Below are 26,930 nucleotides of genomic sequence, written 5' to 3'. Positions count from 1 at the left end.
AGAAGGGACCATTATGATCATGTAGTCTGAGCTCCTGCACAATGCAGGCCACAGAATCTCACCCACCCACTTCTGCAATAAACCTCTCACCTATGTCTGAGCTATTGAAATCCTCAAATCATGGTTTAAAGACTTCAAGGTGCAGAGAATCCTCCAGCAAGTGACCTGTGCCCCATGCTACAGAGGAAGGCGAAAAACCCCCAGGGCCTCTTCCAGTCTGCCCTGGAGGAAAATTCCTTCCCGACCCCAAATATGGCGATCAGCTGAACGCTGAGTATGTGGTCAAGATTCACCAGTCAGATACCCAGGAAAGAATTCTCTGTAGTAACTCGGATCCCACCCCGTCTAACATCCCATCACAGGCCATTGGGCCTATTTACCATGAATAGTTAAAGATCAATTAATTGCCAAAATCATGTTATCCCATTATACCATCTCCTCCATAAATTTATCAAGTTTAATCTTGAAGCCAGATAGGTTTTTTGCCCCCACTGCTTCCCTTGGAAGGCTGTTCTAGAACTTCACTCCTCTGATGGTTAGAAACCTTCATCTAATTTCAAGTCTAAACTTCCCGATGGCCAGTTTATATCCATTTGTTCTTGTGTCCACATTGGTACTGAACTTAAATAATTCCTCTCCCTCTCTGGTATTTATCCCTCTGATATATTTATAGAGAGCAATCAGATCTCCCCTCAACCTTCTTTTAGTTAGGCTAAACAAGCCAAGCTCCTTGAGTCTCCTTTCATAAGAGGCTCGTTCACCTGCACATCCACCAATGTGATATATGCCATCATGTGCCAGCAATGCCCCTCTGCCATGTACATTGGTCAAACTGGACAGTCTCTACGTAAAAGAATAAATGGACACAAATCAGATGTCAAGAATTATAACATTCATAAACCAGTCGGCGAACACTTCAACCTCTCTGGTCACGCGATTACAGACATGAAAGTTGCAATATTACAACAAAAAAACTTCAGAACCAGACTCCAGCGAGAGACTGTTGAATTGGAATTCATTTGCAAATTGGATACAATTAATTTAGGCTTGAATGGAGACTGGGAGTGGCTAAGTCATTATGCAAGGTAACCTATTTCCCCTTGTTTTTTCCTCCCCCCCCGCCCCCCTCCCCCCCAGACGTTCTTGTTAAACCCTGGATTTGTGCTGGAAATGGCCCACCTTGATTATCATACACATTGTAAGGAGAGTGATCACTTTAGATAAGCTATTACCAACAGGAGAGTGGGTTTGGGGAGGGGGGGGGAGAGAGAACCTGGATTTGTGCTGGAAATGGCCCAACTTGATTATCATACTCATTGTAAGGAGAGTGATCACTTTAGATAAGCTATTACCAGCAGGAGTGTGGGGTGGGGGGAGAGAAAACCTTTTGTAGTGGTAAACACCCATTTTTTCATGCTTTGTGTGTATAAAAAGATCTTCTGTACTTTCCACAGTATGCATCCGATGAAGTGAGCTGTAGCTCACGAAAGCTTATGCTCAAATAAATCGGTTAGTCTCTAAGGTGCCACAAGTACTCCTTTTCTTTTTGCGAATACAGACTAACACGGCTGTTACTCTGACACCTTTCATAAGACAGGTTTTCCATTCCTCAGATCATCCTTCTCTGTACCTGTTCCAGTTTGAATTCATCCTTCTTAAACATGTGAGACCAGAACTGCACACAGTATTCCAGATGAGGTCTCACCAATGCCTTGTATGAGGGTACTAACACCTCCTTATGTCTACTGGAAATACCTCGCCTGATGCATCCCAAGACCGCATTAGCTTTTTTCACGGCCATATCACATTGGCGGCTCATAGTCATCCTGTGATCAACCAATACTCAAAGGTCCTTCTTCTCCTCCGTTACTTCTAATTGGTGCTTCCCCTGCTTAGAACTATAATTCTAGTTATTAATCCCTAAATGTGTGACCGTACACTTCTCACTATTAAATTTCATCCTATTACTATTACTCCAGTTTACAAGATCATCCAGATCCTCCTGTACGATATCCCGATCCTTCTCTAAATTGGCAATACCTCCCAGCTTTGTATCATCCGCAAACTTTATTAGCACACTCCCACTTCTGGTGCCGAGGTCAGTAATAAAAAGATTAAATAGGATTGGTCCCAAAACCGATCCCTGAGGAACTCCACTGGTAACCTCCCTCCAGTCTGACAGGTCACCTTTCAGTATGACCTGCTGTAGTCTCCCTTTTAACCAATTCCTTATCCACCTTTCAATGTTCATATTGATCCCCATCTTTTTCCAGTTTAACTAATAATTTCCCATATGGCACTGTATCAAACGCCTTACTGAAATCTAGCTAAATTAGATCCACTGTGTTTCCTTTGTCTAAAAAATCTGTTACTTTCTCAGACAAGGAGATCAGGTTCGTTTGGCACGATCTACCTTTTGTAAAACCATGTTGTATTTTGTCCCATTTACCATTGACCTCAATGTCCTTAACTACTTTCTCCTTCAAAATTTTTTCCAAGACCTTGCATACTACAGATGTCAAACTAACAGGCCTGTGGTTACCCGGATCACTTTTTTTCCCTTTCTTCAAAATAGGAACTGTGTTAGCAATTTTCCAGTCATACGGTACAACCCCTGAGTTTACAGATTCATTAAAAATTCTTGCTAATGGGCTTGCAATTTCGGGTGCCAATTCCTTTAATATTCTTGGATGAAGATTATCTGGGCCCCCCGATTTAGTCCCATTAAGCTGTTTGAGTTTCGCTTCTACTTCAGATATGGTAATATCTACCTCCATATCTTCATTCCCATTTGTCATGCTACCATTATCCCTAAGATCCTCTTTAGCGTTATTTAAGACTGAGGCAAAGTATTTGATTAGATATTGGACCATGCCCAGATTATCCTTAACCTCCACTCCATCTTCAGAGTTCAGCGGTCCCACTTCTTCTTTCTTTGTTTTCTTCTTATTTATATGGCTATAGAAGCTTTTACTATTGCTTTTAATTCCCTTTGCAAGGTCCAACTCTACTTGACTTTTAGCTTTTCTCACTGTATCCCTGCATGTTCTGACCTCAATAAGGTAGCTTTCCTTGCTGATCCCTCCCATCTTCCACTCGCTGTATGCTTTCTGCTTTTTCGTAATCACCTCTCTGAGATGCTTGCTCATTCAGCTTGGTCCACAACTCCTGCCTATGAATTTTTCCCCCTTTCTTGGGATGAAGGCTTCTGATAGCTTCTGCAGCTTTGACTTGAAGTAATCCCAGGCCTCCTCTGCCTTTAGATCCATAAGTTCTTCAGTCCAATCCACTTCCCTAACTAATTTCCTTAATTTTTGAAAGTCAGCTCTTTTGAAATCAAAAACCCTAGTCGCAGATTTATTTTTGTTTATCCTTCTGTTTAGTTTGAACTGAATTAGCTCATGATGACTTGAACCAAGGTTGTCCCCTACAACCATTTCTTCTATGAGGTCCTCACTACTCACCAAAACCAAATCTAAAATGGCATCCCCTCTATTCGGTTCAGCAACTACTTGATGAAGGAATCCATCAGCTATTGCATCTAGCAAAATCTGAGCCCTATTATTATTACTAGCACTTGTCCTCCAGTCTATATCTGGGAAGTTAAAGTCTCCCATGATCACACAGTTTCCATTAGTATTTACTTCATTTAAAAACATTAAAGAGGGCTCTATCCATATCCAGAATCCCATTAATCTTGCTTCCTGATCTGCCCATCATTTTTTACCTTGTGCTTGTGCACCTGTGCTGTGCAGGATCAAGCCCATAATAGGTGTCTAGAGCAAACAGGTAATGGTCAAAGTAAAGAAGACAACAGTGAATCCCAAGAGTAGGCACAGAGGGGAGGGAAACTAAGGTTGGTTATTTCTCTTTTTAATATGGTTATTTCTCTTTTTAATAAGTATCTTCACCTTTTATAAGATAGGCAGGGCAGAGAAATTAAGGCTGCGTCTTCTCTGCCACAGAGGTGGGTGCTTTTACAGGGAGATAACTGTTGTGCATTGTTATCTCACTGTAAAATCCTTGTGGAGACTAGGCACCTGGGGCTTTTACCACAAGGTGGCTTGGCAAGGGCAGCACTATGGCCACTGTTGTTGGTTTACTTCACAGTAAAACTACAATGCCTTGTCTCCACTAGGATTTTACACAAGGACAGTTAATGTGTTAGTAAACCTGTAGCAAAGACCCACCTATTTTTAGCTTTGGCTGGGTAGGTCGCAGCAGTATCCACATCTTCCTTTTCTTTCTTCCAGCTGCAGGTACCACGTCTGACCCACGTAGAGTGTTTACCTTACAGGATTATTTAAATGGTGACATTAGATACAAAACATATAATTTACAATGGATTTCAGGTAACTGGTCTGTGTTGATTGAATGTTATCTCTGCCTACCTCTGATATTTGATGTTCATGTTAAGGACAGGCTGTACTTACCTAACTGCTCAGAGGTAGCTGCTATGTAGAGGAAAAGTCTGAATGTTTTTTAGGTTGCTGTAGTAGAATGATGCCAATAATACTAAAAGCAGAATGAAAATAATTGAAAACATAGGGCTTGATTGCACCCTTCAGGCATGTCCCTGCGTTGCTGATGATGTGGATGCACATCTACCCCTGGATGCCAGAAGAGCACATCATCTGCTTCACCCTTCTGTAGGGAATAACACACTCCTCCCTGTGCATCCATCCTACTCCTTGGGTCAGTGTGGGGAACCGGAGGAGACAGAGCAAGGTTCCTTTTCCCTTTTGGTGTGATGATTTCCCCAGGGGAGTAAGGTGGGAGCAGACCCTGTGCTCCTCCGAACATAGGGCCTGCACTTCTTACTGGCTTTTGTGGCTTGTGCCCCTTCCCACTACATAAAGGCCCAGAGTTTTGAATGAGTTCTGTTTTATATAGTCAGCTTTATAATATTAGATGGAAAATAATAAATGTTAAGAAACATTTTCATTTATTGTTACCCAATGACATTTCTCTTGTTCCTTTAGGAAATCAATACCTGCACAAAACCGCTGACAACGACATCGTGCTTGTAAATGCTGAGGATCAAACACTCTCAGAAATTCTGAAAAATAGCACATTAGTATGTTTGCTCACATACTGTACATCTCAGACTTTGGAGAAAGTACTGCTGCATGTTTCTCTATGTAATCAATGTGTGATATTTTTTCTCTTCCCTTTTGTTGATAGGCCACATATGGAGCGACCACAGCTATTTTATCTCCTGACAAAAAATTTGCTCTTCTTCAGTACAACTATGTGAAGGTACTAACATGCTTTTTCTTTTTTCATGCCTATTGTATTTTATAGAAGCACTAAGAGAAAAAGAGAGAAGGGAAAGGAAAATTTGAATTCATTTTAAACTTTTGGTTGCTGCAGACAGATACGATAGGCAGGGCTGGTAGCACCACCTATTAAAGTTGTCCAACACTTGCCACTGTAAGACCCAGTTTTCAGTTGCTTATAACTTCGCCAAACTTTACAGTTTTAGCTGAAGATTTCCATGCCACGTGTCTGCTTCAGGCTCAGTTCTGAAAAATTTCAGCCAAAATGGTCCTCCCATTTCTGAGAATAAGGTCAGGGAGAAGTCTTTTTTGCCAATGTTAAAAGAAATTCTGATGACCTTTTCTTTCAGAAATGGTAGCACCCCTGTGCTTTGGAGCAAGGATTTGAAATTTGGCATGGGGGTGGCCTTTGTTTCAGGAATGTGCCTTTTTCTGTTGCTGTGAAATTGCACCCAAATTTGGCCAAGTTATAAGCCTTTGAAAAATTGCAGGTTGCACATGCTTAAGAGATCGCTTAGGCTTTAACGGCTAAAATCTCTGAAGAGTCCATTCTTTCACTCAGAATGTGCGAGCCTCTCGGAGTTCTTCGTGTTGATTAGACTGCACATGCGCCATCCCCACAGAGTGACTGAACATGTCACCTCCAGCCCAAGACATCAGGGGTGAAGCTGGACTTTTCCTGTAATGGCTGCTCTAGGTTGGGCTGGGGCTAGGCAGTAGAAATCCGATCAAGGAGCCTATCTTGCCATGCTTTCAGTGAACCCCCTTGCTGATATGTCCCTTCATGCTTCAACCACCATTCCAGGGGAGATGTGTCCATGCTGATGACTGGTTCTGCTCAATAACAATCCAAAGCAGTGTGGCCCGACACATGTTCATTTTCATTATCTGAGTCAGATGCCACCAGCAGAAGGTTGATTTTCTTTTTTGGTGGTTCGGGTTCTGTTGTTTCCTCATTGGAGTGTTGCTCTTTTAAGACTTCTGAAAACATGCTCCACACCTTGTCCCACTCAGGTTTTGGAAGGCACTTCAGATTCTTAAACCTGGGTTGAGTGCTGTTGCTATCTTTAGAAATCTCACATTGGTACCTTCTTTGTGTTTTGTCAAATCTGCAGTGAAAGTGGTCTTAAAATGAACAATATGTGCGGGGTCATCATCCAAGACTGCTATAACAGGAAGTATATGGCAGCATGTGGGTAAAACAGAGCAGGGGACATACAATTCTCCCCCAAGGAGTTCAGTCACAAATTTAATTAACACATTATTTTTTTAATGAGCATCATCAGCATAGAAGCATGTCCTCTGGAAGGGTGGCTGAAGCACGAAGGGGCCTGTGGATGTTTAGCATATCTGGCAAGTAAATACCTTGCAATGCTGGCTACAAAAGTGCCTTGCAAATGCCTGTTCTCACTTTCTGGTGACACTGTGAATAAGAAGCAGGCAGCATTATCTCCTGTAAATGTAAACAAACTCGTTTGTCTTAGTGATTGCCTGAACAAGAAGTAGGGCTGAGTGGACATATAGGTTCTGAAGTTTTACATTGTTTTGTTTTTGAGGGCAGTTATGCAACAACAAAAAATCTACATTTGTAAGTTGCGCTTTCACGACAGAGATTGCACTACAGTACTTGTATGAGGTCAATTGAAAAATACAATTTCTTTTACCATTTTTACAGTTCAAATATTTGTAATAAAAAAATAATATACACTTTGATTTTAATTACAACTCAGACTACAGTATGTTTGAAAATGTAGAAAAACATCCAAAATATTTAAAACGTTTCTATTGGTATTCTACTCTTTAACAGTGCGATTAAACCTGTGATTAATTTTTTTAATCATGATTAATTTTTTGAGTTAATCGCATGAGTTAACTGTGGTTAATCGACAGCTCTATTATGAAGCACTCAGACACTATAGTGATGATCACCATAGAAAATAACATGAAGAAATTAATACTTCTGTCTTCAGAATAGGGTTTGAAGAGAGTGCCATAAATAAGGCATGTAGTCACACATTGAACAATGAAGAGAAAACAAAATATTGAATAGCTGCTCATTAAGTGAGCACTGTCCTTACTTTGCACAGAATGTGGAAAAAATAGTGTGTGAACATGCAGTTCAAGACTGTATTGTAATGCACACACAAGGGGACTAAATTAAAGTTCTTCTTCGAGAGATGTCCATGTGGGTACTCCACTCCAGATGATGGTGTATCCCTGTGCCTTTGCTCAGAGAGTTTTGCAGCAGTGCCCGTAGGGGTCGTGGTACCTGCCTTGTGTGCCGTTGGCGCTTCATTGGGTGTACGCGCAACACGGACTCTGCGGTTCCTTCTGAACCATCCCCGGCCTGAGATGGAGCTCAGCAGTCCTGTTGAAAACCTTCATGTCTACTAGATAACTTTAGATAAATTAGTGAGTTCGGATAGTTTAGATACGTTAAGTTTCAGTTATTAGAGTTACGTCCCCTACCAGGAAAAAAAAAATTTCCCCATCCCTTAGTACAGTTAGTATTAGATTAGAAAAATGCCTGGTTCACCAGGATTTAAAAGATGCACAACTTGCAGAGAGGCGATGCCTGTGTCAGATGGACACATTGTAACAAACAGAAAGCCAGGGCATGCAGGGATAGAGATCTGAGACTGAAACTCATCTTGATGGAGAACTTAAGTCATTAAGACCAGCCTCCGACCCAGCGATGTATCTCTTCCTGGCATAGGTCACCAGTTTATTCACTGCCAACGTCCCCGAAGACCAAAAAATCTGGAAAAAAAACCCAGCCATCCTCTTTGCCTCATAGAGAGCAGACCCATGTTGCTCTCATCGGTGCTGGCTGTACCACGGCTCAGCACCTATCACACTCTGGGGACCTCCAGCACTGTCCGCTCGGCGGTTGCGGCTGGAACCCAGCACTCCAGTGCGGAATCTAAGGGCTCTAAGCTGCTCGTCTCCACCACGACACCGTCAACAGCGTTAAAGGAGATGACACCAACAATGACCCCTATTTCCAGGCCGCAGCCTAATGCTGCTAGCGCAATGGCGCCGACACAGACTGCACTGGCACCGGCTTAGCACACCGCACTCCAGACGCAATTGGCACCTCAGTCTTCAGCACCAAGGCTCTTCGTGCCATGCTACTTTCTTCACCAGAGGATCTGTTGGTCTCCTCCACCCCAGCGTCCCCTCTCTTAGGCACTGATGGCTCACCGGGGTAAGTGGTACCACAGCAACAGTTATCTCCGATAGCATCACGGTTATCGAGTGATGACGATGAGGAGGTTGAAGGGATATTCTCCCCTCACCATTCCTCCCCAGTCAGGACACCTATGGCTATTGGATCACTACGATCACGGTCCACATATGCGCACGACATGCCACCATGGTACAGTCACCCATGGATGGGACTACCCATGCCCTTCCCTGGTCACTGGCCATACTTGAATCCCTTGGGGTCTTACAGAAGGCACTACAGCAGGGTAGATACCCAGCCCACATAGGGAAGATACCACATTCCCCACCTCTACCCTCAGAGACCGTAGTGACCAAGACAAGAGATGAACCTATGGCAGAGTAGGAAGAGGACACGGCTCCTGACATCTCTCCAGCCAACAACAATTCATCCACCTCACCGGACAAGGCTATTATGCCTGCACCCCCAATCACCGCAGATGACTTTACCCACTTCCAAGATTTATTCAGAAGAGTGGCCAGTGAGCTCAAAATTGCTCTGGAGGAAGTGCTGGAAACTGAGCATCAGCTAACGGATATCTTGCAGACATCTTCCTCCTCAAAGATAGCCCCGTTGATTGGCAATGCTATCATGGAGCCCACCAAGACGATACGGCAAACTCCAGCCACCATATCTCCAACGTGCAAAAGGGCGGACAGAAAATATTATGTTCTTCGAAGGGATCAGAATTTTTATTCACACACCTGGCCCCCAACTTGCTGGTAGTGCAAGCGGCCAACCAGAGGAGCAAACAACAGCACTTTTGGTCTATGCCCTTTGATAAAGAAAGTAAGAGGTTGGACCTATTCGGCTGCAAAGTACATTCTTCCTCCAAGGTTCAATTCAAAATGGCAAATTACATGGCACTACTTGCCAAATATGACGACAGAAACTATGGAAAGTTTATGAACTTTATTAATGAGATTACGGAGGAAGAGAGACAACAATTTAAATTACTGGTCTCCAAAGGACAAAGGATTGCACACATGGCTCTACAGGCCTCACTAGACGTTGCTGACATGGTTGCCAGGTCCACCACTGTAGCTGTGGTCATGTGACAAGCCTTGTGGTTTAACTCCTCAGCATTCCCATGGGAAATACAGAATACAGTCAAAGATCTCCCCTTCAGAGAAAAATTGTTTGCAGCCAAAACCAATGAGGTACTGCACACTATGAAGGACTCGCAGGCAACTCTCCAGTCCCTTGGCATTCATACACCTGCCATGAAAGGGAGACAATATGGTATCAACCATATCAGAGGAATCGATACTCAGCATACACACAGCAACACCAGAGGCCGTATGAACAACTACGTAAACAATGACAAAGACAGAGACCGCAATGATGCTTACTTCCAGAACCAGCGGCGTCTCAACCTCCTTCCTCTAAGCAACACGTTTGAAGGCTTGGTCGAGGGTCTGGAAAACCACTCCCACATTCCAGCGCTTACACAATCCATCCATCTATTTGGAGACCATTTGTGGAATGGGCTGCCATTACCATGGACAAATGGGCCGTGAAAGACATACATACAGGCTACACGATTCCTTTCCTGCCTGTACCCCCCCCGCCCCCAGCCACCACCACTCTCTGTCCCTCATCAGGGACCACTCTCATGAACATTTGCTATGCCAAGAGTTAGATCATCATCTCCAATTAGGGGCAGTGGAAACTGTTCCCATGCAACATAGGGAGAAGGGGCTTTATTCCCACTACTTTTTAACACAAAAGAAAAATGGGGGATGGTGACCTATCCTTGACCTCAGGCGACTGAACAAGTTCATGAGAAAGCAACTGTTCAAGATGGTCACCTTAACAACAATAATACCAGCGCTGGAGCAGGGATACTGGTTTTCAGCCCTAGACCTGCAGGATGTTTATTTTCGTGTTATGATACACCCCACCCACAGGTGTTTTCTGAGATTTACTTTGGACACAGAACACTATCAATACAAGCTTTTACCTTTTGGCCTCTCAACAGCACCTCATGTTTTCTCAAAGAGCCTCTTGGTAGTAGCGGCGCACCTGAGAAAACAAGAAATAATAATATTCCCTTACCTGGACAACTCTCTCTTGAAGTCACATACCCGATCAGATGCCATTCGCTCTACCCAAACCCCAATAGATTGCTTCCAGAGTCTCAGTTTACAAATTAATGAAAATAACCCGACAATAGAACCAGCTCAACAATTAGAATTCATCAGTGCTTATCTCGACTCGGTGGCAGCGAAAGTGTCACTTCTACGAGACAGATTCGACACGATAAAGACACTCATATCCACAGTGCGGAACAGCCCACTGGTCACAGCCCACATATGCCTACAACTTTTCAGTCAAATGCCAGTGTCCACGTTTGTGGTCAAACATGCTCGCCTGCACATGCGTTGCCTGCAAGGATGGCTAGCAATTGTCTACAGACCAAACAAGCACAGGTTAAACATACGATTAACAATGTCCCCCAAGGTTAAGGACTCACTGACCTGATGGACCTAACCACACAACCAGTGCTTGGGAATCCCATTTACACAAGATGCTCCATCCCAGATGATCACAATGGATGCCTCCCTCATAGGGTGGAGAGCACACATGCAACATCGCACAATTCAGGGATTATGGTCCACAGCTGAGACAAGGCTACACATAAACCTGCTAGAACGTCATGCCGTCTGCAATGCCTGTGTACACTTCCTACCATTCATAAAGAACCAGGACATAAGAGTAATGACCGACAACATTACTTGCATGTTCTGTATAAACAAGCCAAGAGGGAGCCCGATCATACTCACTATGTACCGAGGCTATGAGACTCTGGAATTGGTGAATCCAAAACAATATCCACATCTCAGTTTCCTACCTACCTGGAAGCCAGAACACCGTGGCAGATGAACTCAGCAGACATTTTCCCCAGACCACGAATGGGAATTAAATTACATGATACTGGAATGTGTATTCTGAAAATGGGGCCACCTGCAAATAGATCTATTTGTGAATGCCTGCAACACCAAGTGTCCGAGATTCTGCTCCAGAGCAGGTCTGGGAAGGCGATCAATGGGGGACGCATTTCTGACCACGTGGAACACAGACCTCTTCTATGCATTCCCACCAATACCTTTACTTCTAATAAGAGTAATACGGTAGAAGGACAGACAAAGCCAGAGTCATCCTAATAGCCCACACATGGCCAAGACAACGTATTTGAAGCTATGATGCACACCATAGGCGTTAGACGAGCACTAGCTTTCTACTCGGACTGAACCAAGTCATTTAGAGTTTCACCAGAACTATTCATATCCATGGCAGAATGGTCTAAGGGTACCGCCATATCCACTCAGAGGCTCTCTAAATGGACCTCTGGATCCATTCACCTCTGTTATCAATTAAAAGACATTCAACCTCCAGTAGGGACCAGGATGCACTCTACTAGATCCATATTTGCATCAGTAGCATTTCTAAACAATGTTTCCCTTATAGACATATGCAAAGAACACACCTTGGCCAAACATTATGCAGTCACACAAGGCGGATATTTGGCTGGGCCGAGCTGTATTATCATCACTTATCCTATCAACTCCGAAGCCCGTACCGTGCTAGGAGGGCACTGCTATACAGTCACCCGGAGTGGAGCACCCACAGCGACATCTCTCAAGCAAGAAGAAAAGGTTATTCACCTTGCACAGTAACTGAGGTTCTTTGAGATGTGTCCCCCTGTGGGTGCTTCACTACCCACCCTCCTCCCCTCTACTTCGAGTTTAAAACAGACTCTGCGGTAGAGGAGAAACTGAGGAGTCTGGGTCGTGCGTGTGCTAGATGAAGCACCAACGGCGTGTGAGGCAGGCACTGCACAACCCATATGGGCACTGCTGCAAATCTCTCCGAGCAAAGGGGCATCACCTGGAGTGGAGCACCCACGGGGGGACACATCTCGAAGAACCTCAGTTACTGCACAAGGTGAGTAACCTTCTCTTGCACAGGCAGCCTGAGTTCTGACATTTCCTAAATTTTGAGTGCTTAGTTTTGCAACACTAATGATATTTCTTTAATGTAAGATAGAACAGCCATTTTGCACCCTCTGATTATGGTCCCTGAAGGAATATATGTCAGTTTGTGATAGATGGAATGCATTTCTCTCCAGTCAGTCTCCCTGCCAACCCCTTCCACATCACCTAACATGTCCCTACACTAGCTCTATGCCTCTGAGGACTCCCCCACACTGTGGGCTTCCTCTGCAGGAAGCTTATGGGAAGGTTTCACCTGAGCAGCACCAAGGGAACATATTGGGGTGGAGAATCTGTCCCATAATGTGTGTGCTGGCTGACAAACAAAAAAAAAATTTAAAGACATGCCTGTATTCTGAAGGACTCAGTGAGTGGTAACTTACACAGTATGCAAATAGTAGATGATTTTCTCACAGAGCTCTTTCTACGTGGTCTGAATTTCTGAACAATGAATGTCCTTTATAGAGTACAAACTGCAAATCTCTGCAAACAATCATCTGTTCTTACACTTTTATGACTATGACTCAATACTTAATAAACTTCCATGTGGGGAAAAATACATTAACCAGACATGAACTATCTTGCTAGGGATTTTACTTCTCTGGTATTCTTAAACACATGAAAATCCAGACAGTTATTCAATGCAGTTTTCTTTTTACCAGAATCCTGTATTTCTATGCTTCCTTTTCAGTTGTACATTAAAATTTAACTTTTCACTATTTTTTTCTGCAGTATTAACCGTCATAACATGCCTCATTGCTTAGTAATCATGTTAGAAATACCATGTATTCATGATTTATTGATGTGTGCTGTTTTTGTTTTCTGTTGTCATAAAAGTTAACTTCTGTATACCAGAAGCTAGTCTTTAAATTCTTGTACAATAGGGCCATTAAAAGGTATGCATCATATTAACCCTTACGGTGCTGGCATTTCCCAGAGTGGCGATGAAATGAATGTTTAGCTCATATTAGAGTTAGGTCTGAAGCACGAAAATAGGATGCAGTTTTCAAACCACCTTTTCCGCCCAAATTTCAGTGGTCTTTGGATACATGGTTTTTCTTCGGGACCTATCTCTACTTAGTACTGTATATGTTTTAATAATATCTGCTCAGCATTCATTTGATTATAGCTCTGTTAGTTTAGTCTGGTAATCTCTGATTCATCCATTGATCTAATCAGCATTTTTATGGTACCTATCACTGTAGAATTTAATCACTTCAAATGAATCACAGAGATACAGTGAAATCAGTCCTGAAGAGATTAGAAAATGCCAGAATTGTAAGGGTTGACATGATGCAAAACTCTCAGTGGTCAGGTTGTTAAAGGATTAAAAGATGAACTTCTGGAATAGAGAAATTAGGGGGTTTTTTGTTATAAAAGTTAACATAAATCAATAAATCATGAGGACATGAACATCTATTATATAATAGCCATGTGGCCAGTAAGCATCAAGACATGCGAGTAGGTAAAGTTAGAAAAAACCTTTTGACTGAATGAGAACTCATAAGGAGTAAATTATTGAATAGTCTGCTGCTATAGAACAATTATTAAACATCATAGAGTGTATTGTAGCATATTGATTTTGTAAATAATTACAGTTTTCTTTTGTTTTACTGGAAAAACAACATAACCATAAATGTAAAGGAGTACTTGTGGCACCTTAGAGACTAACCAATTTATTTGAGCATAAGCTTTCGTGAGCTACAGCTCACTTCATCGGAAGCTTATGCTCAAATAAATTGGTTAGTCTCTGAGGTGCCACAAGTACTCCTTTTCTTTTTGCGAATACAGACTAACACGGCTGTTACTCTATAACCATAAATGTATTATTTAATAGCAGCGTTGGATGGAGCATAAGAACTGTCATGCTGGATCAGATCTATTGGCCACCTACTTTGATATCCTGCCAGACAGGATCCCTGTGTAGGGTGAGGGAATAGGATGGTACATGGGGATCCCAGATAGGATCCGTTGAGCCCCATATACCATCCTATTCCCTCACCCTACTCAGACACCCCCACTGGAACTACATGAAGCTAGATCTCTGCAGACTGCAACCGGCAGAAGTGAGGGATAGGATGGATTTCTGTGAAAATCTAGGTGGGAAATATAACAACTTGGAACTGTTACCTCTTCCTCGTTGAACTGCTACACAAGTCATTCCTGGGAGGCAGATGGACCATGAAACAGCTGAATGCTTAGTGAAGTAGCATGGCATTGAAGGACGAGTGCCAGAGAAACAGCAGAGGTACCAGTCAGACAGTGGGAGGGGACTCAGGGAAGCTGCAGGGCTGCTCCAGTCTCTGCATTGAAGACTTGCTTCAGTTTTGCTGCAGACCTCTAGTGTTGGAAGCGATCATGCCTTGCCTAAACTGCAGTTCCCTAGATCTCTCTATCTCTGATCTTAATCAATGGTCATCACTTTGGTATCTGGGCAGCTCCCACCAGAGAGGATGGTTTAAGGAAAGCTCAAGATGAAGCTTGCAGAGTTTTCTTTCCACAGCCTCTCCTGCCTTTTCCGTGAGTGAGGACAGTCTGGCCCATTGGTAATCACCAATGCCTGTTGGTTGTGTTCACCCCTCCCAAATGGGAGTCTGAGGAGGTGTCAGATGATATTGCCAGTAACTCATAACACATTCACAGGACTCCTAAAGTCAGTCATGGTGATCTAGTTTCTCAATATAAAAATTATTCTCTTGCAGCTCTGGAGGCATTCATACACGGCTTCATACCACATCTATGATTTAAATACAAGGTCAGTAGCTATTACAGAAAATTCATATAGTCTGAAGCCACTTTGCAATGAAATGACATTCCACTGATTTGTCTTTCTTATAATCTTTTTGTTTTGTTTTCCCCTAGTTCCTTAGTAACTGAGAATCTACTGCCTAATAATACCCAGTACATATCTTGGTCACCTGTTGGTCACAAACTGGTTAGTAAATATAAGTGTAATGAAATTTCTGCTGTGCATTTCCAATACCACTGTCACACTATCTGAAGTGGCTCATGACCATGAGAGCCTGTGTCAGGGCAGACTGTCAAAAGCAGGGCAGATACTCCAAACTTGTGGTATGTTCTATAATTAGATTTCACCAAGCCAGCAACAAATGTGAACTCCTGAAGTATTACAGGAGTCTGATAATGGAGTCACAGACAGTCACCGTAGACACGCCAGTCTGTTTTGTCACCCAGGCAAGCTGGACAATGTGATAGATTGTCACACCAAAAATGAAAACACATTCAGGTTACACCCAGTCCTCATACCCCAGTCACTAACCCACGTCAATTTGCATCCTAGATCTCGCACCAAAGACAACACTAGTAGCCAATTCTATTGTACACTAACTAACTAGGAAAAAGAAATGAGACTGATAGAGAGAATAAGCCAGTTATATATACAGATGAGTTGCAGTCGGGGTGAAAGTAACTTAAAGGACTTACCGGTACTCTGGAGTCCTTAGAAGGGGGCGGGGCCTCAACCGGAAGAGGCGGGGCCTGTACCAGAAGAGGTGGTACCTTTACATCCCCGGGCCCTTTAAACCTTGATTTAAAGGGCCCCGGGCTGGGACTGTGGTAGCAGCAGCTGGGAGCCCTGGACCTTTTAAATCACCCCGGAGCTACCAGCTGCAGAGGCGGCTGGGAGCCCCGGAGCTCGGGGGTGATTTAAAGGGCCTGGGGTTCCAACTGCCGCTACCTCAGCGGAGCCCCAGGCCCTTTAAATAACCATCGGAGCCCCGGGGGCTTCTGGCTGACACTGCTACCCCAGGGCCCTGGGCTCCGGCGGAGCTTTAAAGGGCCCAGGGCTCCGCTGTGGTAGCGGCAGCTGGGAGCCCCTGGCCCTTTAAATCACTGCCGGAGCCCCGCTGCCGCTACCCCAGGGCTCCAGCAGCGGGGCTCGGGTGGCGATTTAAAGGGCTCCAGAGGGTAGCGGGAGCCCAGGGCCCTTTAAATCACCACCCAAGCCCCGCTGCTGGAGCCCGGGGGTAGCAGTGGCAGCCGGGGGCTCCGGCGGCAATTTAAAGGCCCAGGGGCTCCCAGGCACTGCTACCACAGCAGAGCCCCGGGCCCTTTAGATTGCTGCCGCGACCCCTGGGGCTCCAGGAGCAGGGCTCGGGCGGCAATTTAAAGGGTCCGGGGCTCCGGTTGCCGCCACCGCCCCAGGTCCAGTAAATCGTCCCCGGAGCCTGCGGAGCCCTGGGGTAGCGGCGGCGGGGCTTTGGTGGCTATTTAAAGGGCCAGGGTTGGTAGCTGCGGCAGGAGCCCTGGGCCCTTTAAATCGCCGCACGAGCCCCGCCACTGCTTCCCCAGGGCTCTGGCGGCAATTTAAAGGGCCTGGGGTGCTGCTGGGAGCCCCAGGCCCTTTAAATTGCTACCTGGGGAAGCCGATCCGCCCCAGTACGGCACACAGGCTCTTGCCGGTACACCGAACTGGGGCGTACCGGCTTACTTTCACCTCTGGTTGCAGTCTGTAATTTGAAATGGTAGGAGAGATATAGTAATCTACCGGTTTCCTCAAAGTCTCTCAGGGCTATCTATAGTAACTATGGGGATCTCTGTCTTCTCGTTCAGTTATTCTGCCCTGTTGGAATCCAAACAGTTCAGAGGTGAAGAATTTTCCCCTGTGTCCATACTTATAGCTTCTTCTCACAGAAAGCTAGCTGACAGGGTCACTACCCGTGTGGGTTTTTTCTTTGATGATGGAGAGTGAGGAATTCATTTAGTCTTTGATCTCCAGTCATCGCACACAAAGACCACTTGCTTTGAAGTTAGTATTTTTCTGTTAAAGTTCTTCATTTGCATTCCACAAGGCTTCTTTCTCATTTGAGGGGTTATTTAGTTACAGGGGTATACACAATGTAAATGTTTGCTATTACATTATAAGAAGATACAGATAAGAGAAAACAAAGCATGCAGCATCCCATTAGTTTTTGTGAAGTTTAAACACTAACTACGTTCTAATACATTTAACAATCACTTTGATCTACATAAATACACAAGTGAATTGGCCTGGCTTCCAGTTCCGCTTTTGTAAGCTTTCAGGGAGGCCTGGGGCTTTGGCATGAGTTGGCATCTAGTCTTTTAGCATCACAACCACAGTATGGATATCATCATAGAGGGGTGATGCCCACATTTTAGCATGGATTTGTGATGATGGTGTTTTTCCACTGCTGGAGAAAAAGGTCAAATAGTTCCTTTTAAAGTTCTTGTTGCTGTTGAAAGCATTGCAATGCCCTCGTGATTTTTCTGAGCAATATTTCTGTAAATAGTGGAGGCTTTGGGCCCATCTATACAGTCACATAGAAGACCTTGCTACAAAACAGCAGAAAATAATATCCCACTCCAGCAATATTGCTTGCCAATGAACTGTGTGCTTTCTCAGGATCAAATTCTCATCCTCTGAGTAAAGCCTGAGTAAATGATCTTTAATTGGAGGTGGGGGCTATACAAGTGTTAGGGGGACAGAATCTTCCCTGACCCCAAATCAAAACACAGAATGTAAAGCCATTGTCCAAAGACTGCAGCTACTGTCCATGGCCTCTAAGCTGTCATAGCAGCTGTGATCTATAATGAATTCCTTCCATGGAGTGTTGGTCTGTGGATTCCCTACCCTGTACTGGAGATACTTGCTCCCATGACAAGCTAACTAGCTAAGTAGCCTTTGTTCATTCTTGTTTGCTGTGTCATGGGCCTTCCCATGGGAAGGGAATAGGAAGGAACTCTGTGACTTGTTCTAGCATTGCATTCGAACAGTAACTATTGTAATAACTAAGTTTTTGAGGTTTTATTTACAGGCATATGTTTGGAATAATAACATTTACATAAAAGAATCACCAGGTCTGTCGAGTGTGCAGATCACCACAAATGGAGAAGAAAATAAAATTTTTAATGGAATAGCTGACTGGGTATATGAAGGTAATTACCTACATATTTTACCTTACAAGAAAATGTAGAAACTTATTTGTTAGTCTGTTTAAAATATGTAACAATAAATACATGGAGGAAAGAGAGCATCTTAAATGGTATCACCACCTAGCTTATACTGTATAGAACTTGTCAGCCACAGAAATCAAAATGCTTTAAAAAGGAAAGTGGGTATCATGATATCCGTTTTGCAAATGGGGAAACAGAGGCACAAAGATGTGAAATGACTTGATTAATGTCACTTAGCAGGTCAGTGGTATATCTAGGCATAGAACCCTGGTCTTGTGCTTTTGAGGCCAGTGCATTATCCTTTGGACCAGGCTAACATGGAGGCAGTGTTGCCTAGTGGATAGAGCACTGGACTGGGAATAGGACCTTATGAGTTCTGTTCCCAGATCTGCCATTGGACTACTGGGTGACCTTGGTCAAGTCACTTCCCTGCTCTGTGCTTCAGTTTCTCCATCTGCAAAATGGAAGCAAAGCACTTTGACAACTATGGATGAAAAGTTCTATAAAAAAGCTCGGTATTCTTGTAAATGAAAAACCTACTTGTTAAAATATAGTAATTTAATTAATGCAGTGTTTTCCAAAATATTTTGCTTGCTCTGCTTCTACCCCAGGGGTGATATAGGGATAGAGCTAGACCTGTGAATTGTTCCCATAGTCTCGGCTTTCATTTAAAAAAAATCAATCTCTATCCATTATCCTTATGAGGAGAATCTTCAAAACGTGAATGTAATCAATGCAGAGACAACTGCCTGAATTTGTAGAAAGCCTGAAATAATAGCTGTGAAGTGTGAACTTCCCCTTCACTTCAGTGAGTACTGACTTGTATGCATGCCAAGAATACTTAAAATGTCAACATTGTTAACTGTTTTGCTGTAAATCAAAGGGTATGTCTACACTACGGAATAAGGTCGAATTTATAGAAGTCGGTTTTTTAGAAATCGGTTTTATATATTCGAGTGTGTGTGTCCCCACAGAAGTGCATTAAGTGCATTAACTCGGCGGAGTGCTTCCACAGTACCGAGGCTAGAGTCGACTTCCGGAGCGTTGCACTGTGGGTAGCTATCCCACAGTTCCCGCAGTCTCCGCTGCCCATTGGAATTCTGGGTTGAGATCCCAATGCCTGATGGGGCTGAAACATTGTCGCGGGTGGTTCTGGGTACATATCGTCAGTCCCCCCCTTCCCTCCCTCCCTCCGTGAAAGCAAGGGCAGACAATTGTTTCGCGCCTTTTCTCCTGAGTTACCTGTGCGGACGCCATACCACCGCAAGCATGGAGCCCGCTCAGGTAACCGTCACCGTATGTCTCCTGGGTGCTGGCAGACGCGGTACGGCATTGCTACACAGTAGCAGCAACCCATTGCCTTGTGGCAGCAGACGGTACAATACGACTGGTAGCCGTCCTCGTCATGTCCGAGGTACTCCTGGTTGCCTGTGTGAGGTCGATCAGGAGCGCCTGGGCAGACATGGGCGCAGGGACTAAATTTTTAGTGACTTGACCAGGTCATTCTCTTTAGTCCGGCAGTCAGTCCTATTGAACCGTCTTATGGTGAGCAGGCAGGCAATATGTCCTTCTGCACCGTCTGCTGCCAGCCAAAGATGTAAAAGATAGATGGAGTGGATCAAAACAAGAAATAGACCAGATTTGTTTTGTACTCATTTGCCTCCTCCCCTGTCTAGGGGACTCATTCCTCTAGGTCACACTGCAGTCACTCACAGAGAAGGTGCAGCGAGGTAGATCTAGCCATGTATCAATCAGAGGCCAGGCTAACCTCCTTGTTCCAATAAGAACAATAACTTAGGTGCACCATTTCTTATTGGAACCCTCCGTGAAGTCAACCCTGTAAGCCGTGTCCTCAGTCGCCCCTCCCTGCGTCAGAGCAACGGCAAACAATCGTGCATCTGAGTTGAGAGTGCTGTCCAGAGCAGTCACAATGGAGCGCTCTGATTGGGCTAAAACATTGTCGCGGGTGGTTCTGGGTACATATTGTCCGGCCCCCGTTCCCTCCCTCCCTCCGTGAAGGCAAGGGCAGACAATCGTTTCGCGCCTTTTTTCCTGAGTTACCTGTGCGGACGCCATACCACCGCAAGCATGGAGCCCGCTCAGGTAACCGTCACCGTATGTCTCCTGGGTGCTGGCAGACGCGGTACGGCATTGCTACACAGTAGCAGCAACCCATTGCCTTCTGGCAGCAGACGGTACAGTACGACTGGTAGCCGTCCTCGTCATGTCCGAGGTGCTCCTGGCCACGTCGGCTGGGAGCGCCTGGGCAGACATGGGCGCAGGGACTAAATTTTTGGTGACTTGACCAGGTCATTCTCTTTAGTCCTGCAGTCAGTCGTATTGAACCGTCTAATGGTGAGCAGGCAGGCAATACGGATTGCTAGCAGTCGTATTGTACCATCTTCTGCCGGGCAGGCAAGAGATGACGATGGCTAGCAATCGTATTGTACCATCTTCTGCCGGGCAGGCAAGAGATGACGATGGCTAGCAATCGTACTGTGCCATCTTCTGCCAGGCAGGCAAGAGATGAGGATGGCTAGCAGTCGTACTGTACCATCTTCTGCCGAGCAGCCATGAGATGTGGATGGCTTGCAGTCCTTCTGCACCGTCTGCTGCCAGCCAAAGATGTAAAAGATAGATGGAGTGGATCAAAACAAGAAATAGACCAGATTTGTTTTGTACTCATTTGCCTCCTCCCCTGTCTAGGGGACTCATTCCTCTAGGTCACACTGCAGTCACTCACAGAGAAGGTGCTGCGAGGTAGATCTAGCCATGTATCAATCAGAGGCCAGGCTAACCTCCTTGTTCCAATAAGAACAATAACTTAGGTGCACCATTTCTTATTGGAACCCTCCGTGAAGTCCTGCCTGAACTACTCCTTGATGTAAAGCCACCCCCTTTGTGGATTTTAGCCTCCTGAAGCCAACCCTGTAAGCCGTGTCGTCAGTCGCCCCTCCCTCCGTCAGAGCAACGGCAGACAATCATGCCGCGCCTTTTTTCTGTGCGGACGCCATACCAAGGCAAGCATGGAGTCCGCTCAGCTCACTTTGGCAATTAGGAGCACATTAAACACCACACGCATTATCCAGCAGTATATGCAGCACCAGAACCTGGCAAAGCGCTACCGGGCGAGGAGGCGACGTCAGCGCGGTCACGTGAGTGATCAGGACATGGACACAGATTTCTCTGAAAGCATGGGCCCTGCCAATGCATGCATAATGGTGCTAATGGGGCAGGTTCATGCTGTGGAACGCCGATTCTGGGCTCGGGAAACAAGTACAGACTGGTGGGACCGCATAGTGTTGCAGGTCTGGGACGATTCCCAGTGGCTGCGAAACTTTCGCATGCGTAAGGGCACTTTCATGGAACTTTGTGACTTGCTTTCCCCTGCCCTGAAGCGCATGAATACCAAGATGAGAGCAGCCCTCACAGTTGAGAAGCGAGTGGCGATAGCCCTGTGGAAGCTTGCAACGCCAGACAGCTACCGGTCAGTTGGGAATCAATTTGGAGTGGGCAAATCTACTGTGGGGGCTGCTGTGATGCAAGTAGCCCACGCAATCAAAGATCTGCTGATATCAAGGGTAGTGACCCTGGGAAATGTGCAGGTCATAGTGGATGGCTTTGCTGCAATGGGATTCCCTAACTGTGGTGGGGCCATAGACGGAACCCATATCCCTATCTTGGCACCGGAGCACCAAGCCGGCGAGTACATAAACCGCAAGGGGTACTTTTCAATAGTGCTGCAAGCTCTGGTGGATCACAAGGGACGTTTCACCAACATCAACGTGGGATGGCCGGGAAAGGTGCATGACGCTCGCATCTTCAGGAACTCTGGTCTGTTTCAAAAGCTTCAAGAAGGGACTTTATTCCCAGACCAGAAAATAACTGTTGGTGATGTTGAAATGCCTATATGTATCCTTGGGGACCCAGCCTACCCCTTAATGCCATGGCTCATGAAGCCGTACACAGGCAGCCTGGACAGCAGTCAGGAGCTGTTCAACTACAGGCTGAGCAAGTGCAGAATGGTGGTAGAATGTGCATTTGGACGTTTAAAGGCGCGCTGGCGCAGTTTACTGACTCGCTTAGACCTCAGCGAAACCAATATTCCCACTGTTATTACTGCTTGCTGTGTGCTCCACAATATCTGTGAGAGTAAGGGGGAGACGTTTATGGCGGGGTGGGAGGTTGAGGCAAATCGCCTGGCTGCTGGTTACGCGCAGCCAGACACCAGGGCGGTTAGAAGAGCACAGGAGGGTGCGGTACGCATCAGAGAGGCTTTGAAAACCAGTTTCATGACTGGCCAGGCTACGGTGTGAAAGTTCTGTTTGTTTCTCCTTGATGAAACCCCCCGCCCCTTGGTTCACTCTGCTTCCTCGTAAGCTAACCACCCTCCCCTCGTCCCTTTGATCACCTCTTGCAGAGGCAATAAAGTCATTGTTGCTTCACATTCATGCATTCTTTATTCATTCATCACACAAATAGGGGGATGACTACCAAGGTAGCCCAGGAGGGGTGGTGGAGGAGGGAAGGAAAATGCCACACAGCACTTTAAAAGTTTACAACTTTAAAATTTATTGAATGACAGCCTTCTTTTTTTTGGGCAATCCTCTGTGGTGGAGTGGCTGGTTGGCCGGTGGCCACCCCACCGCGTTCTTGGGCGTCTGGGTGTGGAAGCTATGGAACTTGGGGAGGAGGGCAGTTGGTTACACAGGGGCTGTAGTGGCAGTCTGTGCTCCAGCTGCCTTTGCTGCAGCTCAACCATACACTGGAGCATACTGGTTTGGTCCTCCAGCAGCCTCAGCATTGAATCCTGCCTCCTCTCATCACGCTGCCGCCACATTCGAGCTTCAGCCCTCTCTTCAGCCCGCCACTTACTCTCTTCAGCCCGCCACTTACTCTCTTCAGCCCGCCACCTCTCCTCCTGGTCATTTTGTGCTTTCCTGCAGTCTGACATTATTTGCCTCCACGCATTCGTCTGTGCTCTGTCAGTGTGGGAGGACAGCATGAGCTCGGAGAACATTTCATCTCGAGTGCGTTTTTTTTTCTTTCTAATCTTCACTAGCCTCTGGGAAGGAGAAGATCCTGTGATCATTGAAACACATGCAGCTGGTGGAGGAAAGAAAAGGGACAGCGGTTTTTATAAAACACTGGCTACACTCTTTCAGGGTAAACCTTGCTGTTAACATTACATACATAGCACATGTGCTGTCGTTACAAGGTCGCATTTTGCCTCCCCCCACCGCGTGGCTACCCCCTCGACCCTCCCCCCTCCCTGTGGCTAACAGCGGGGAACATTTCTGTTCAGCCGCAGGCAAACAGCCCAGCAGGAATGGGCTCCTCTGAGTGTCCCCTGAAGAAAAGCACCCTATTTCAACCAGGTGACCATGGATTATCTCTCACTCTCCTGAGGATAACACACGAACGGATGTTGCTTGAACGCCAGCAAACATACACTGCAATGCTTTGTTGTACAATGATTCCCGAGTACGTGTTACTGGCCTGGAGTGGTAAAGTGTCCTACCATGAAGGACGCAATAAGTCTGCCCTCCCCAGAAACCTTTTGCAAAGGCTTTGGGAGTATATCCAGGAGAGCCGCGAATGCCAGGGCAAAGTAATCCTTTCACATGCTTGCTTTTAAACCATGTATAGTATTTTAAAAGGTACACTCACCGGAGGTCCCTTCTCCGCCTGCTGGGTCCAGGAGGCAGCCTTGGGTGGGTTCAGGGGGTACTGGCTCCAGGTCCAGGGTGAGAAACAGTTCCTGGCTGTCGGGAAAACTGGTTTCTCCGCTTGCTTGCTGTGAGCTATCTACAACCTCGTCATCATCATCATCATCTTCTTCGTCCCCAAAACCTGCTTCCGTATTGCCTCCATCTCCATTGAAGGAGTCAAACAACACGGCTGGGGTAGTGGTGGCTGAACCCCCTAAAATGGCATGCAGCTCATCATAGAAGCGGCATGTTTGGGGCTCTGACCCGGAGCGGCCGTTCGCCTCTCTGGTTTTCTGGTAGGCTTGCCTCAGCTCCTTCAGTTTCATGCGGCACTGCTTTGGGTCCCTGTTATGGCCTCTGTCCTTCATGCCCTGGGAGATCTTGACAAAGGTTTTGGCATTTCGAAAACTGGAACGGAGTTCTGATAGCACGGATTCCTCTCCCCATACAGCGATCAGATCCCGTACCTCCCGTTCGGTCCATGCTGGAGCTCTTTTGCGATTCTGAGACTCCATCATGGTCACCTCTGCTGATGAGCTCTGCATGGTCACCTGCAGCTTGCCACGCTGGCCAAACAGGAAATGAGATTCAAAAGTTCGCGGTTCTTTTCCTGTCTACCTGGCCAGTGCATCTGAGTTGAGAGTGCTGTCCAGAGCGGTCAAAATGGAGCACTCTGGGATAGCTCCCGGAGGCCAATACCGTCGAATTGTGTCCACAGTACCCCAAATTCGACCCGGCAAGGCCGATTTAAGCGCTAATCCACTTGTCAGGGGTGGAGTAAGGAAATCGATTTTAAGAGCCCTTTAAGTCGAAATAAAGGGCTTCATCGTGTGGACGGGTGCAGGTTTACATCGATTTAATGCTGCTAAATTCGACCTAAAGTCCTAGTGTAGACCAGGGCAAAGTGTCTTGGAAAGGAGAGGAATTCTGTTACGAAGATTTACTCAGTGTTTTGCAAGATGTAGGTGGAGTAGGTTTGAAGGATAAACTGGGAGATCATGGAAGATTTATAAATTAAGGTGTGTAGGCCTTTCACACCACATGAGGTTACAAGGGGGCACAGCTGGTTTCATTTTTCTTAAGTGGAGCTCGGCTTTCAAAAGTTTGGGAAATACTGTGTTAATAGTTTAGCATTTAGTGAGGCCACATGTGCTTGGTTTTAGTTATGGCCATTCCATTCACTGGCTGTCTGGATATACTGGGCCAAATTCTACCCTGTGCAATTGCATTAAAGTCAAACCAGTGAGGTCCGTGATCGTAAATCTCTGCAGAATTCATGTTTGTTTTCTGTGTGCATAGGTTAAAACAGGAATGTATGCCAAATTTTTAAATGTCTGGCTTTACCTTCCACTCTTAGATTTGGAATAGATCTGCTTTACTTCCAGATAAGTTGGTCATAAGATTCAAAGCTAATTTGGGAATTTTATACATCATAAAGTGATAAAGGTTTTATGTTGTTTTAAAATTCATTTATTTTGTAAGGGGAGTGTGTGATAGATGTCAGGACTAGCACCCAGTACAGATTTTTTTTATTATTGCAGCCAGATTCAGGAAGTATAACTATAAAAGGCTATGTGTTGTAAGCATTCACGTACTATGTCATTCTAGAACCCAGGCAAAAGGCAAATAGTCTGTACTTCAGTAGCTGAACTTCAGCATAAATCTGTGCAAAGTAAATTAGAACAATAATTCAGATGCAGAAGCCAATTTAGCAGCTATTACTTCAAAAGAACGCCTTTGCATCTCTTTCAGAGGAAATGTTTGGCACCCATTCTGCTCTGTGGTGGTCTCCAAGTGCCAGTTTTTTAGCATATGCAGAGTTTAATGATACAGAAGTTCCTGTTATGGAGTATTCCTTTTATGCGGAAGACACGCTGCAGTATCCAAAGACCATTAGACTCCCATATCCCAAGGTCTGTGTTATTTATTAAACATGGTTGTTCAGCAGTTTGGGACTAGTCTCTTAATCATTTAATCACTTCCTGCTAATAAAAATGTTGTCTGTCTCTCCTCAACAGCTTGCTGTGATTACTCTTACTGAAGTCAACAGCATCTGGCAATGTTAATGTATTTTTATTATCTTCTTGGGGAAAAGTCTGATTTAAGGTTTTATTATTTCTCCAGAACCACTGAAGGGATGACAAGCAGTCTTGGAGATAGTGAGGCATGCTGTTATCTGGCACTATGCATAAGGGTGTTGCGTGGGCTTTAATTTCATAGAATTCTCTCCTGCAGGCCACAGAACCTTTCCAGAGCTACAGCCAGAGCCCCTAGGGTGATGTGTGCCTTCCATAGAGGAAGGAGGGGTAATATTGGCCAGTGTGTTTCATAGTCACAGATTCACTGTCCACACCTATGCCTTTCTGTCCTTGATACCATGGGTGGAGCTGTCAGAGTGCACTGCTTCCTTCCACCGGTTCCACTGCCAGATGGCCACCGTATGCCCACAACGTAAGGAGAATTTGTCCCTTAGGTAGCAGAGTGAATGGAGGAAACTGAGTGAAGGATAGCAAGGTGTAATGAATCAGAGAAGCACATACACAGAAGAAAAGCTGGTCGAACTTCATTTGGTGATGTTGACAGTGGTCCAGCTGGTAACAGCAGGATAGTTGACTAATAGCATCAGGGATCCCAACTTGAATATGGCCGTTAATAAGCTGTGGAATAAGGTTTGCATTTACATAGCACTTTCTGTCCACAAATCTCAAAGCAAATGTTTCTGACTGGGAGGCCAGGGAGAGGAAGAGAGGTGTGTGAGAATCAGGAACATTTCAGTGGTACCATA

The 26,930-nt window shown here is 45.4% G+C and overlaps 1 protein-coding gene across 1 annotated transcript in view; it reads left to right on the top strand.

Annotated features, from left to right (window-relative positions):
• DPP4 (dipeptidyl peptidase 4) overlaps positions 1–26,930 on the top strand; it is a 78,184-nt gene that overhangs the window by 6,701 nt on the left and 44,553 nt on the right. Inside the window, exons 3-9 of the mRNA XM_074967439.1 lie at positions 4,254–4,352; positions 4,983–5,077; positions 5,185–5,259; positions 15,203–15,255; positions 15,363–15,435; positions 18,296–18,416; positions 25,898–26,058. Coding sequence (XP_074823540.1) covers positions 4,254–4,352; positions 4,983–5,077; positions 5,185–5,259; positions 15,203–15,255; positions 15,363–15,435; positions 18,296–18,416; positions 25,898–26,058 — 677 coding nt within the window. The remainder of the gene's footprint in view (positions 1–4,253; positions 4,353–4,982; positions 5,078–5,184; positions 5,260–15,202; positions 15,256–15,362; positions 15,436–18,295; positions 18,417–25,897; positions 26,059–26,930) is intronic.

The sequence above is a fragment of the Natator depressus genome, chromosome 11 (genome assembly GCF_965152275.1).
Source record: "Natator depressus isolate rNatDep1 chromosome 11, rNatDep2.hap1, whole genome shotgun sequence".
NCBI lineage: Eukaryota > Metazoa > Chordata > Testudines > Cheloniidae > Natator > Natator depressus.
The sequence above is the reverse complement of the archived record's forward strand: the minus strand, read 5'-3'. Positions and strand labels throughout refer to the sequence as shown.